The 15,536-nt window shown below is 39.5% G+C and overlaps 1 protein-coding gene across 1 annotated transcript; it reads right to left on the bottom strand.

Moving 5' to 3' along the window:
- Positions 1-1,115: 1,115 nt before the first annotated feature.
- Positions 1,116-13,086, bottom strand: LOC143290527 (protein CDV3 homolog A-like). Its single transcript, XM_076600042.1, has 5 exons — positions 12,788-13,086; positions 12,015-12,094; positions 10,964-11,088; positions 9,273-9,492; positions 1,116-8,583 (listed from the first exon to the last, which is right to left on the bottom strand). The coding sequence occupies exons 1-5, from the start codon at positions 12,974-12,976 to the stop codon at positions 8,472-8,474; spliced, it is 726 nt and encodes a 241-aa protein (XP_076456157.1). The 5' UTR covers positions 12,977-13,086; the 3' UTR covers positions 1,116-8,471.
- Between the last annotated feature and the right edge of the window lie 2,450 nt (positions 13,087-15,536).

The raw sequence follows: 15,536 nt of genomic DNA, 5'->3' as shown, positions 1-15,536 counted from the left end.
GTTTTGCTGTTTATTTTTGTTGGTTTTATGTTATTCAGAAAGTGCCAATACTTTACACATTCTTGTGCTCCTTTTCTCCTTGATTATATTTAGTTTGAACTAGAATGTTTTTAGCTGATGGTCTGTGACCCCTTAGAGCTAATAAACAATGCCTTCAAACTCGAGTGTATTTTTACTCTGCACATGTTTGTATATCACTGGTGTTGTGACCACTGTTCTGAACCACAATGACCTCTTTTACACTTCCAAACTTTAGTTTAACATTCTGCACAAGTTTTTTCAAACAGAAAGTGGTGCAGCTGTTCCACATGACCAGACAGCTACTTGGACTATAAAACTACAAATAAAGTAACTATTAGTAAGTATCTATTTATGTATGTAACTTTGAATGCAGTCATACACTTGATCACAAAACTCGCATTACCAACACCTTATCCAGTCATGCATTTCATGTTGCTCTGAAACACTGAAAATTGATGAAGATATGAGTACTGACATAGCACCTATCCTCGGTCAGAGACCAAGCTCTAAGCGCTTTACAAACACGGGATCCTTTGCACAACAGGCTGCCTACCTGAGTAGAGCCGACTGACAGCTTCCGTTGGGTGTTCATTATTTGTTTCCTGTGCCATTCAATCAGGTTACACACTCTTACAGACATGTAACAATAGTTCTCAAAGCTACAGCTGCCATACAAAATGCACACATGCATCAAAACAAGATCCTGTGCATTTGGCAGGGAAATAAGCAACAATCATCGTAACAACATCGAGCCGCATTTCAATCACAGCCCTGACACCACAGAACCCACCCTTTTAGCACACACACAACACAAAATGTGAAGAAGAAACTTTTTATTTTGATGTTGCAATAATCATCATATTCATAACAACGATGTGCGTTATGTGTCCCCACATCAGCTGGTCATCGAAGATGTGAACAGACCCTACTGATACATTTCACCATCACACAGTCCCCCCTCCACCCCACACCCCCCCAAAAAAAACCAACAGACAATCGTCCATGTAGACCTTAAAAATGACTGTGACTGGCAAGACGCTTGTGTGCCACACACTGTAGATCTGACTTGCGGAACAAAAAGAAAGTCTCTGATATTTCTGACATTTCAATTTCATTTCCATGGGTGTCGAAGCAAGTGAAATGATCAGTATAAACTGACATTTCAATTTCAATTCCATGGGTGTCGAAGCAAGTGAAATGATCAATATAAACTGACATTTCAATTTCAATTCCATGGGTGTCGAAGCAAGTGAAATGATCAATATTAATTGACATTTCAATTTCAATTCCATGGGTGTCGAAGCAAGTGAAATGATCAATATAAACTGACATTTCAATTTCAATTCCATGGGTGTCGAAGCAAGTGAAATGATCAATATAAGCAACACATCTGTTAAAAAAAGAAGAAAAGACGTCTGTCATATGTTGTTCTGACCAATGAAAGCAACCTTAGAGATATTTTTTGTGGAAGGGACCGGCCATGACTGACTAACAGCAGACATTATTTAATATTTGTTTGTTATTTTTATTTCTTTTTATCATAACAGATTTCTCTGTGTGAAATTCGGGCTGCTCTCCCCAGGGAGAGCGCGTCACTATACTACAGCGCCACCCATTTTTTTGTATTTTTCCTGCGTGCAGTTTTTTTTAATTTATTTTATTTTTATTTTAATATCCTCAGTCAACCAGAGATAGTGGACTTTTTTTTTTTTTTTTTTTTTTTTTAAACCTTCCATTGAACAAAAGTCATGTTCAAGGGGCATCTCAAAAATAAGTAAAAAGACTTTAAAAGATCTGTATCTCTCTAATACCCATAATTTGAAACAGCAGACATCAGCCATTTGTTTGGGTTTTTTTTTTGTTGTTGCTGTTTTTTTATTTTTTAAAAAGACTCATTTCTTGAATAATTCTTTTTAACTCTTCTGCATTCTTTTGAAAAAATATGAAATTCCAATGAAAATAGCCAACGGCTGTGACAACACAGGTGTCATTTTTCAGTCAACAGAAAGGGTGCATCATATCTGGCCGAAAATAAACTAATAAATATTGCTGTTTGTTTCTGAAACTAGTATACACTCTGCATTTACGATTCACAGTCTTTATTTTTCATACCCCACACCAAAACAACAAGATACCTGATAACAAAACACCAGGACTTAAATAGATCTATATGACGCACAAGTTCCAAGATGATGAAGATGTTAACTGGAAATCAATTCAAGAGCAGAGACATGAATTCAGAGACCACAATGATAGCATCTCTGTTATTTATTTCAAGTGTGCACTTCCTGTGAATCCGATAGCGCTACAACAGCATCATGTCTTTATATACAAATCAACCTTCCTGTGAAACACAGAAATGAATGTCTTTCAACACATACTCTAGCTACACAGGTCGTCTCCTTTGTAATTTCTCATTCAGCAGACCCAGAACACACACACACCTTTGGGTTATTGTATTAACTTCAAAAGCTTCAAAAGATCCAAGTCATTCATACAATCAGCTGGTACAAATACTATGTGTGTGTGAGTGTGTGCATGCGCAAGGGCAAGTCAGATTAAGTGTTCATATTAAGTGACCACTACCCTCATTTCCAGACATTCTAACCGCACACATTTCCAAGACGACTGCATGCATAAGAGAAAAAGCCAGACAGAGTAAAAGTATCCGAATTTAGTCATCGATATCATCTTCAGACATTCTCACAGAACTCTTCACCTCTAGAGAAGTCTGAAACAATGCCAAAATAAAAGTTATCTGGAAGTGTGCGTCTTCAGAAAGCAAATTCAGACATCTACACATGCAAAGCTCACAGTGCACAGGAGATGTACAGTTAACTTTTTCAGCCATAGCCTCACACAAAGGTGTTGTGGGGGAGTGGGAGGAGGGGATTGGAGTCCCCCCCAGTCCCATTCTGCTCACCACCCCAACACACACCCAGACTCACGTCGGTTTCCATCGTTATCTTATGCCGCAACCTTTGCAAGTCTCTGTAAGCCAAAGGAAGATAATGCTCCACAGATTATAAGGCAATGCTGCACTGTATGATTTCTGCTGGTCATACCTGTAAACGACCATCAAGTTACACTGTCCATAACTGGATAAGGTGAGATCATTCAGGAGTTGGTAGAGAACTGCAAGCCAATGTGTTTGAAAAATCACACAGCACTCTGGAAGGAATGTGTGCGCTTGTGCATGCACAAGAATCTGAGAGTGTGTTTGCATACATGTGTATGTATACATTTATTTGCAAGATCATTGTGCAGCAAGTTATGCACACACTAAGTCTTCAGGACAGGGCTATCAGAGGAGGGGGTGGAACAGTTCTTGTCCTTTGAAACACAGCAACTGATCTCAAATTTCTCTTTCCTATCCACCCACCGTTCCTGGCCTTATTGTCAACATGGCTCTTCCTTCTCTTTTTTTAATCTTTTTGTTTTTAATGGGATCATTGAAATTATGGTGAGCATTTTTTGAACCTGAGATGGTTGGTGCACAAATCTGAAAATTCAAATAGTCTTTACGCACTCCAGGGTATAGAAATCCAACCAGCAAATGTCTTTGGGGTACTTGATGAAAGGCATTTATCAACAAAACACCTCCACACAGCCTACCACCCGAACATGGAGTAAGGCTGCCCATTCAGCACAGTAAGAACAGTCATCCATGTAACTTACAAGCCTGAGTACAAGAACATAAACACAGAAGAGCAAGGACTTATTGTTTAGTGCTTTTTAAAACATGCACTCCCATCTAAATACACCAAAGAAATATTTTGCCACTGCTTTTGCCTGTGGGATAGCCTCTGCAGTACATAGTGAGGTAAAACTTTCAGCAGCCACAAAAAAAGGAGAAAAAAAAGAGAGAGACATAAATAACAAGCAGTGTGTATGTGTGTGTGTATATGTGTGTGTGTGTGTGTGTGTGTGAGCTTGCCTGAACACACACATCATCTGAACTTGAAGCAAAGCCGTTCAGGCACACATGTGAAAGTGGTGTCCCTCCAATGCAACCCTAACCATTAAAAATCTACCAGAGAAGAAAACATCATACTGGAATGGAGCTGTGAATTGTTCATCCAAACACAGCGCACATTTACTTCACAGCAAAAGAAGGCAAGGTGTGTTTGCTGTTCACAAAACTTCTCTTAGAACTGTTTATACGGTCGCACACATTATTACAATGTCTGGCAAGAACACACATACAAAGCCATAAACATTAAACTCGGCTGTACACACAAATCACTTTCACTAGACATCCCAAACCAGCACTTCATATGCGACTCGAAAACCACATGCACACACATGCACACAAAAACTGTCTGATGCTATTTCCATTGGGTCTGGTTGCGTTTTTATCAACTCAAAGGTAGCACATTTTAAGACATCCTACTGAAGAACACAACTCCTACCTCACTAATTATGAAAATGGGGACAAAAAAATTAACAATTCAACTGAATAATACAACAAACATATCTGCATATACATAACAGAGAAAAAATACAGTAAGGAGAACAAAAACCTTTCTAAAACTAACAGGTTGTTGAACACACACACACACGCGCCAACAGAAAGCATTAATAAACAAAAATAACATGTAATGCTGGAAATGAGCAGTGTAAAGGGGACACATAACAGCTCTTCTGCAGACCATTACAGCAAAAAAAAAAACAAAAAAACAACACACAGAGACACACTTGTACACAAAGAAATCTTAACACACATAACACTTTAAAAATAAAAGAACACCCAAAGAAATCATGATTAATAATGCAGCAAAAAACAACCACCCAAGAACAGAAAAAAAACACACAAAGAGTTGACCAGGACAGCCCACTACAGACAAACTGACCACACAATGCACACCAACACGACACTCCTAATTACACTGTACAACAGGACACAAGATCAATCACAACATGTACTCTGCATTATAGGCCCGTATAGCATCCCCCTTCTGTCAGAAAAAAATAATTTAAAAAGTCAAGAAACACCCACATGACATAAAAAGAAAATCTCCCGTCAGCTAGAGATGCTTGACATGCAGGCACAGCTGACGATGATGACAACATCACCACATAACACCCCCCCTGACAGCAAATCAGAAAATGACAACGACCCACAAACATTAACAATGGTAACACACAGATCCTGTGCAGCCAAAACACCAAACTGTCAACACACAAATGCAAAATTTCATCTGAAACAGACAGCTGTCAACAAACATATCCCCATCACCCCCCTCCACTGCAACACGGGACCAAAAAAGTGGGAGGCTGAGAAGGGGTTGGGGAAGGGGGGTGGAGGTGTTGTGAAGATGGAAATGGAGGGAAGAAAGATGATGATGGTAGTGAAAGAAACCATACACATTGATGAAAAGAAAAAAAAAAAGCTGAAAAAATGCAGCAAAACAAAAAATGCAAAGTGTTAAAAAAAAAAAAAAAAAGCACCTCTTCACATGTTTAAAAAAATAAGTAAATAAATAAAACCAAAAATTAAAAAAAGGAAAGAAAAATTCAGCATACACTCACAAATTCCACACCAAAACATATTCCAACTCTCACTGAATACCTCTGTCAGGTTTAATGAAATGCCTGGTCGCTGCATGTACAGACAAACTTACTTCCATTCTGCGCTGTCAGTGAAACAAGAGCCCGTGAACAATTTTGCCCTCCTACACACTTCTGTTTCCTTCCTTTCTCCCTCTCTCTCTTGCTCTGTGTTTTGTTTCTTTTTCTTCTCACAGCTATGTAATATATATATATAATTTTTTTTTAAAAGAAATATATCACTGTGTAATGAATGCAAATCACCCTACCACAACACATGGTTACCCAGGTCAACACATCTCAACTTACTACACACACCAGTGTAACAAACATGTCACCCTGAAACATTACACACAGGTAACAAGCACAAAACCATCACTACACACAGAATGTTTGACAGGTAACTGTGCATGAAGTGTTACAAAAACTTTTTTCACGTAACTACTATGTGTCATCCTATTTTGCAATCATGTCACCCTTGCTCAACATGTAGATATTTGGTTAAGTTATCACCCCCTCACTATCCACAGCCATGCAAAACATGCACGTTAACCCTTTCACTGACCACAGCTGGGCAAACAACCAACATCATCTCATCACAAAATAACCAATGTATCTTAACATGCAAATCACTATCGCTTATCAACGCAGACCTTAACTTTTATCAACGCTTACACCTTCACTAAAAAATAGATTTTTCATTTATTAATACCTGTACTCTTTTATCAGCTTATACCTTCACTTTAAAACAATTTTGTCATCAACACCTGTACCTTAATTTGTGAAAGACAGGAACCACTCCCTTTTCTGCCCAGAAAATACTGGCTGAATAAAGACAGACATCTCCACAGTCCTTCATCAAAGAAAGAAGCACTTCATAAAGGAACTGAGACCTTGGTCAAACTGTGTGCTTGAGAACAACCACTTTCTTTTCACAGTGACCCAGTGCTGGACTTGGAAACGTGATGACAGCACACAAATCAATGTGCCGGATCCCAAATGACTGAGCGCTGAAACAAATCTCAGTTCTGAGCATGCCCTTTTATTCTCTTCATCTCTACAGAACATCTTCAACTGAAGCAAGTACTTGTTGAATGTTTTTGAAAACATATTTACTTTCTTTTTCCCACCTGAACATTTGTAAAAACAAGTGTACATGATGGATTGTTGTGGCAAGGAAAGTAACTCATTTCACCAGCCTTTTGTCCAGAGGAATAACAGATTTCTTATCAGTCTTGGTCCTGGCCAGGCATTCCAACAACAACTTGTCCAAGCTGCCTCCCCTAAAATCCTGGACTAGTACATGAGTTAAAACTAAAGAGGGTCAAGGAGACATAACAAGTCTGGTCTGGGAGCACACACACTGGCCAGAGATAATGATTATCATAATCACACAAGGTAACAATGCTGACATCTATATCGCAAATACAGCAGAGCCACACTGTATTTTTCAGTTCATGTGACAGGAACATCCTAGCAACTGTCACACATCCAGCGTGTACACTGTGTCGACACAAAACAACAACACACACAGCCAGTACACGCTGAATACATAGCTAACCTCCATGGCAAGGCCACTATTCACATTTCCCTCATTCAACTGACCAACAAATTAGCAGCATGGGTGTTAAACAAATCAATAGTCCACCTCAGTCAATATTTACCATAAATCAATCATTATATCATTAAAATCAATGTTGTTTATAGCCCATTTCACCTTGCAAGGGCACTCGCCATCAATGAAGAACTGGGTAAGAAGAGAAACAAGTGTAACACAGACAGAAAGAGAAGGAAGGACTGGTGTTCATTCCATTGACCACATTCACAATGCATCTGCCAACAACAAAAACCAGAAAAGTTACTTTCCGAACAATCTGTCATAGTTTGGTTTGCTTTTCATTTTATTTTTTTTCCAACACACAATGTGTATAACCATCAGCATCAATCTGGTGAAAATTAAAATCATTCAGCAAAGCACAATTTCAACTGTATTTCTGAGAAATGTAAGGCTTAAAAAAAAAAAAAAAAAAAAAAAAAAAAAAAAAAAGCATTTTAACAAAACAATTTAAGAAAGCTACATGTCCACAGATCCCTACATTTGTTTAAACCTGTTGGAAGCAAGATATTTTCCAGTAATAAGCTGGTGATAGCTTATGCTTGTTTGTCCTTTTATCGTGCACCTCTAACACATCTCTCTCAATCTTAAAAAAAAAAAAAAATAAAAATAAAAAAAAGGAGAAAAATTGTTTCTTCATAAAAACAACAACAACATAGAACATCTTCAACTTGGATACGGGGGGTGGAGGGTGGGGAGAAATAAATTTGCAGGCCGCACACAGTATTCACTCATCCAGCCCCACCTGAGGCCACACTCATCTCACACAAACAGCAGCCATTCATTCATCCTTCGTCCATCAAAACTGTGATCGCATCAAGCAGGACACCCAACCCAGCGTTCAGCCATCGCCTCACTTCATTCAGGTCAGCCATGCCTGCCACCACTCTGCATGGAGGGAGTACAACCCTTTCTCACCAACCAGCACACACTCACACCAACATACAGCCCCTTGCTCTACATCAACACAACACGACACAACAGAATCTAAGTCAGAAAATGAGCCTGACACTTGATGCCCAACAGCCACAAACCTAACACAAGTGCAACAATAACAACCAAAATAAAATAAACATGTACGTAAAGAAATGTCATAAAAATAAACAACGAAAAACAGAATTTATTATTAAAAAAAAAAAAAAAAAAAAAAAATCTGAACCCAAACTTCCATGACAGGTATGGATGGCAGGAGGGTGTGAGTGGGGGTGGGGACGGAGGGTTGGGGGGGAGGGAGGGAGGTGTCAGACATTGGCACTTTGTTACCAGTCCCTGTTTCTCCGGGAGCTCAGTCCTGCAGAGCTGAAAACTTGTTCTCCAGTGACAAGTTGACCCCCCGCCGCTGACCGGGATTTGATTCTATGTCACTGGTGCCGCTGTTTTCATACTTCTTGCTGCCCCTGAAAATAAGGCACAATGTCTTCAGCAGTGTACTTTGATTCAGTCTGAGTGATGATCCACAAATTCGTAAAAGCAGGAAAAAAAAAAAAAACAAGTGTATATATATATCTACTTTTAGCACAAACAAGCTTTTCATTTTTATTCCATATTTGTTTCCGATAAATCATTATTCAATGTCATTCAACACAAATGGACATACTGCAAAACATGTTCAGAAAATCATAAACATAACAATACTGTTCAAAAAAATTGAAAATATGTGGTACAATTTAGCAACAGTCAGAAGAAAATAATAATAAACTATGTTGTACAAAATGGTTTGGTTTTTTTTGCATGCTCTTCCTAATAAACTTTTAGGTCTTTCTTTCCCAAATTCAACATTTTTCACTATTCACATAAATAATTATCAACCATATTGAATTTTTTTCTTTCTTTCTTATTTTTAAAGAATAATCCATTATTATGAAATGAAACAGAAGAAAGCCTAACCTAAGAATGAAGACAAGGTTTTTTTTGTCTCTGTCTTCCTGCATTTAAGTTCAACCCCTGTGTTCATCTGAACCCATGAAGAGGCTTTTACATGTACTCAAAAGCATTTTTAACCCCCCGTCTTACAGGCAGCCATACTCTGTTTTCAGAGAGGGAGGGGTGGGGGTGGGGTAACAGAAGCTAAGAGAGGTTCCCTTACCATGCAGAGCCCCCTGAAACTGCCGGCGCTCCCCCCAAAGTAGGGAAGTCCACTTCGCTCTGGATGTTGGGAGCTTTCTTGTTGCCGCGGCGACTGATGGGGTTGGCAGCGGCAGAGGCTGCAGAACTGGCGGCGTTGCGCTGAGCTGGGGGGACGTACTTCTTGGGGGCCGTGTTCTCTTTCTTCTCCTCTGGCTCTGGGGGGGCAGCCACTGCCGCCACTGGAACAACAGCCCAAGGGAGGGAACTATCATGATCTGTTCACACACTTTCAAATTATCACTGTATATGGTTCTACCCATTCTGAACCAAAAGAAGTTTCTCTGACTTTGAACTTTTACCATAGTTTCTACCCATTTGACCCTGTGCAAATTAACATGAAATCTCAGACATGAATTGAATAAAACTAGTCAAAGCAGCTCTCTTTGTGAACTGAGTCTCATACTCCATCAATCTTTGGGGGGGAAAGCCTTCCTTGAACAAAAACTAAACATAATTCAAACCTTTTTTTTTAAAGGATTGTAACTCATTAATGAATAACGCTTTTCTATAGATGCTAAATAGTTAAAAAAAAAAAAAGAAAAAAAGAAAAAAAGAAAAGCCTATTCACATGATATTCATTTGGAAAACTTAGGTTCTAAAAAAACTAAAACTTCAGTTTAAAAAAATGGAAATTTGTGGAAAACTTGAAAATCAATCAGTTTGATTTATATCATCTATACATAACGTAAAAGTACTAAAACTAACAAAATAAGGAACTGGATTGCAAAATACAATATTCTATTGAGAAAATTTGTGTATATATTCTATAACCAGTAAAACAAGCAATTTTGATCATATTCTTATGTTGAAATCTTGTGTAAAGCTGATAAAACAAGCAGATTTATATAATTTTCAATCTTGGAAACTTGAGTTCAAGTCTGAAACTAAATGAAACAAGCAGTCTGAATCATATCATATTCAATGATGAAAACTTATGTAAAACAAATAAGAACAAGCAACCTGATTTGTACAATATTCCATCTGGAAAACAAAGTTACAAAACTTTAAACTATTAAAAAAAAAAAAAAGCAACAATAACATGGCCTGACTAAGCACACTTGGTAATGCTGCTGGTCAGGCATCTGCTCTGTAGATGTGATGAAGAGTATATGGATTTCTGAACTGAGACATTAACATGCAAAGTGGAAAAGTGCCCTGGGTAACTGTTACAAGGTGGTTCAGTTCAGTTCAGTTCCCAAAGAAGGCATTACTACATACAGAAAAATCCAAATACGCTGCACCACATCTGCTAAGCAGATGCCTGACCACCAGCATAACCCTACACGCTTTGTCAGGCCTTGTGGGAAAATAAAATAAAGATAGAAATAATAAGTAAATAACTAGAAAAGAAATTAACATCAATATCTCCTCCTTCATTCATTGGCTGCAACTCCCACGTTTCACTCGCATGTACAACAGTAGGCTTTTACGTGTATGACCGTTTTTGCCAGGCCATGTAGGCAACCATACATCGTTTCCGGGGGTGTATATCAATATCAACAATAATATCAGTAAAATTTGTTAATAATTAAATAAACAAGTCAATATAAACACACACACATGCACACATACATCCTCACGTACTGCAGATCCCACAACAAACACATATATGCACAACAGATATGCAACAAACATGCAGTCTCTTGATACCTGGTGGGGGCGGGGCTACTGCACCGGATGCGTTCCAGGGTCCGGAGGCTGCCTCCCGCCCTTCCTCCCTCTCCCCGCCCTCTCCTTCACCTTCTGACTCAGCTGCTTCTTTTTCTTCTTCCTCCCTAAAAACATGTCACAATGAAAATGTCAAGCGAGAGGGTCAGGACTTGTAAAGGATATCACTCATATGTTAGTTGTTACCCAGTTTACATTTTCTTCTCTTTACCCCATGTTCCCCACAAACACACCAGTACCCTGTCTGCCCTTTCTCCTGTACCTTCCTGAAATGTAATGTCAGTTGATGGACAGACTGATTTGTTTCTGGTCTGTCTGTGGATACTGGCACAATTTGTGACAGTATAAGCACTGCCAGTGTGTTATCACTTCTCAAGAGCTTTGATCCTGAACTAAAGCTCAGCAAGCTTCTCATACTGTGATAGATGTTGAGACCCTTCACTTACTAGCACAAGCTGCATCAAAACTAGTTTTACGAAAAGGTTAAAGAAATCAATTACTATCCTCTTGGGAGAAATTGTATTTGCTTATTATACGTTTATAAGAATGTTTTTTTTATTATGATGCCTTGTGTGGATTTTTTTATTTTCCCCTTATTCTATTGGTGTTGATTGAAAGCACTCTGTGCTCCTGTGCAAAGAAAGAGCATAGTTAATATAAATACCCTTTATTATCATTATACTTTAACTTCTGGTCGTGCATCTCTTAACCAAGTATCACTTGTGTTAATCAATTCATGTAAAACAAGCACAAATAAACGTTTTTCATAATCTGGCCAAGATCAATTATAAAATGATTGATACTTTTTCACAGATTTTCAAGAGATGTATTCACTGATCTTTAAAAGTAAGCTGCACTGAAGTTCAAATCTGTGTGACAGGTCTTTTGGAAATCACTCTGCACTCAACGTGACACACACACAAATTCACCTCTATAGTTTATTCAAACTTGCTTGCTTCTTTGTGCAATTGTTTTTCTATATATGTACGTTGAATTTCTCTTACCAACACAAACTACCATCCTGCACCCTTACTTTATCTGCAGTGTCTGGATTCGAAGTCCTGAATAATCCACTTCCTTCTGCTCAGCAAAGTCTTCCCACTCGTCATCCTCCTGCAATTCAATCACATCCATTAAAACTAACTTACTAAGGTCTGTTTTCAGGCATTTATATATATATATATATATCTGTGTAGTTAAAATATCTTTTTACACATCACAATTGTGTGTGTGAAGTGCCTCTACAGTATTTGTTCATGGGGCTTGCACACACAATAATGTGTTTACACACACAATAATATTGTGCACAGCCCCTATTGCCCGTGTGGTAAATAATTAAAGAGGAAAGGAATGTGGTATGGGCTAGGAAACAGCAAGAAATCGATGAATATAAAAATGCTTCTTTCTGAAAAAGACCATGTCAAAAGAAGAAAACCAAGGGGAAAGACTGTTCCTTCTTTCCTTCCTTCCAGTTCCACTTTCTGAGTGGCCAGTCATACTCACGGATGTTTGCGTTCTACAATTACATGGGTGTCATCTTTTATGTAAAATGTGGGTCTTAGAACAAGGGTAAAAGGGGATACAAATTACAATCTAAAGCAAAAGATAATATATTTAAATTTCGAATCATCTCATGCTGCAATGAGAATCTATATTCTACTGTGCACGGACATATGGACCTCTGCATGCTTTGTCCCCGGTATTATGTGAAACGGCATGACTGAAACTGTAAAGGATGTCTCGGTCTCAGAAAAGAACGTCGCAAGTATGATATTTTCTCGAAATGGAATGAAATGGAAATGTTACCGTTTTTCTAGATGTATCTTCTGCTGCGTTCAATCCAAGACCACCTGGTTGTTCCTTCTCTTTCTTCTTTTTTACTTTCTTTGGCTCATCAGCTTTGGCCAGAACATCGCCTGGTGTCATTTTCGCTTTGGATTTCTTCTTACTCTTGTCCTTTTTGGCAAAGAAATCATCTAAACTAGAATCCGCCATGATTGCTTTGAAAACGAACGTTACTGAAACGAAAAACTGTGAAACAAATAATGAAGATCAACGTTTGAACCACACCAACTATACAGCGTGTGACCTGTCGACTCCATGCGCATGCCGCAACTACCAGTGACGAGGCAGGTTCGCAGATCACTTCCGGTTCTGGTTTTGAAGACCCCCCCCCCCCCCTCCCCCCACCCCTTTTTCTTTCTTTTTTTTTGAATACGATAACCCAAAATATGCGCAACAACAACAATAATAATGTGATAATAAAAAAAAACAAAAAAACATCATCATCGTCACAAGCACCACTCTTATCATCTTATCATGTGTGAGTGTGTGTCTGCATGTTTTACATTTATTTGCTTATTTATCATCATTGTTGTCTTTGTGTGTGTGTGTGTGTGTGTGTGTGTGTGTGTATGCGCGCGCACGCGCGCACTTAGAGTTGACTTCATCTGGATTTTGCTCCTTATAAATATTATTAGTAGTAGTCGTAGTATTTTTATGTATTTATCTATTATTCTTTATTTATTCATTATTCTAAATTATTTTATTTTATTTTACTTTATTTCATTTCATTTTTTTTTCAAGGCCTGACAAAGCGCTTTGGGTTACGCTGCTGGTCAGGCATCTGCTTGGCAGACGATGTGGTGTCACGGTAGCGTATATATGGCCGATTGGCCGAACACAGTGACGCCTCAGTCCTCCGTCAGTGAGCTACTGATACTGAAGTCGATAAAAAAATAAAATAAATAAAAAAGCAAAAAACAAACTTACATAGCCGTCTTGTCTCAGTTGTCTTGAATTTACTTTTTTTTGTCACAACATATATCTAAATGGACCCTCTGGGGTCGCGCGTCTCTACAATGAGCCTGAGACTCTCTCTTCTCCTGTTTTTCCATCAGTGTCTGGAGGTGCATTTGTTTTTCTATCAAAGTGGGTTTTTCTACATAATTTTGCAAGTGACAACCCTTTTGTTGCCGTGGGTTCTTTTAAGTGCACTAAGTGCATGATGCACACGGCCGGGACCTCGTTTTATCCGGTTTCATCGGAATCAGCGATCGCGTCAGTGTGTTGTGTGTGTGCCGTGTGTGGATGGCAGTGTGTGTGTGTCAGTGTGTGTGTGTGTGTGGGGGGGGGGGGAGCATTTCTTTCCTTGAGTCGAACGTCTTGAGTCACTTTTAGTGATATTTAGAAATACGGGAAATACTGGCAGCTGGTACTTCAGTTTAACACATTCACGGTTACGTCGTCAAGGGTGTCAAACAGTTAGATTTTGCCATAACTTGTTACTAAGCTAGATTACGCAGAATCAGGTTTTCTCAGTCACCGTCGGTCCCCCGCAGCTCAGTCACGGTCTCTTCACCATAATAGGTATATTACTCAGTTATAGTTTCGTTGTTTTGTCCGTGGCTCGGTCATCATCAGTCGTCAAGTTAGAGTGGCTGGGGTCGGCTAGCCCGGCCGGCGCCGAATTAGCTCAGTGTCTCTTGTCGCCGCAAAAGACAACATACAGTGGTATCCTCGCACAGTTATCAATGACAACATTCTATCACTGAACTGAGACATTTCTACCTCCCAGCATCTCGCCGGGCCACGCGGCAGAGTGATTCAGTATGTTGATTGTGGCGGCCGTTAGGACTGAAGATGACAGATGATGACGTCGTGTAATCAGTGTGCGTCAGTGTGTGTGTGTGTGTGTGTGTGTGTTATCAAAGAGGGATCCAGCAATTCATTGAGCGATTGTGTGAGCGTGTGCACACACATGCACTGATGTAATGTCAGTGCATATGTATGTGTGTTCGTCAGTGCCAGTGTGTGCATGTATGTATTCCGGTGTGAGTGTGCGCGTGCCGTGCGTGCACGTGTGTGAGTGTCATTGTATGTAATTAAGAGAGACGGATATGGACACAAGTATGGACTACTTAACTTTTTTCATACTGTACGTCGCCTGAGTAAAACATTGCGCGCCGCCGCCAGTCGTGGGTGCACAGTCACCCATGGTATTTGTAAAGGAACTATACTCATCGCTGAACGTCAGCAGTGGGTGTACAGCAACCATGATGATTTCCAGGAAGGAACATTACCTTCCCCTCCGTCGTGGGTGCCGGACAGTGTACAGTTGTAACCCATGATTTCTGTGAAGGATAGTCACAACGTGTTCGGTCGCAAACTGGAATCAAAGTCGACAAGCGCGTGCAGAAAAATAACTGATCCTCACGGATCTTCTCAGTGATGCTTAGTACGTAACGTCAAGCCGGATTCGTGCGATGATGTCATAAGTCGAAATGACGTAACCACCCTTCTCAGCTTCAGTGAATCAAACTTTCTCTCTCTCAGTGTCTCTGCCGGTCTCTTTCTACGAGTCAGTTTCACGGTTTCCAGGTGTCAAAGCGTGCGGACTGCTCCATAAACGCTACACCACATCTGCTGGGGGAAAAAAAGAAAAGAAAAAAAAAGATGCCTGATCTCCACATAAACCCATTGCGCTGATCAGTCCTTTGGAGCGTATGCCAGGCACACACACACACACACACACACACACAGACACCACACACAC

This window comes from Babylonia areolata, chromosome 15, assembly GCF_041734735.1.
Source record: "Babylonia areolata isolate BAREFJ2019XMU chromosome 15, ASM4173473v1, whole genome shotgun sequence".
Lineage (NCBI taxonomy): Eukaryota > Metazoa > Mollusca > Gastropoda > Neogastropoda > Buccinidae > Babylonia > Babylonia areolata.
Note: the sequence above shows the minus strand (reverse complement) of the source record. Positions and strands in the feature narration are given on the sequence as shown.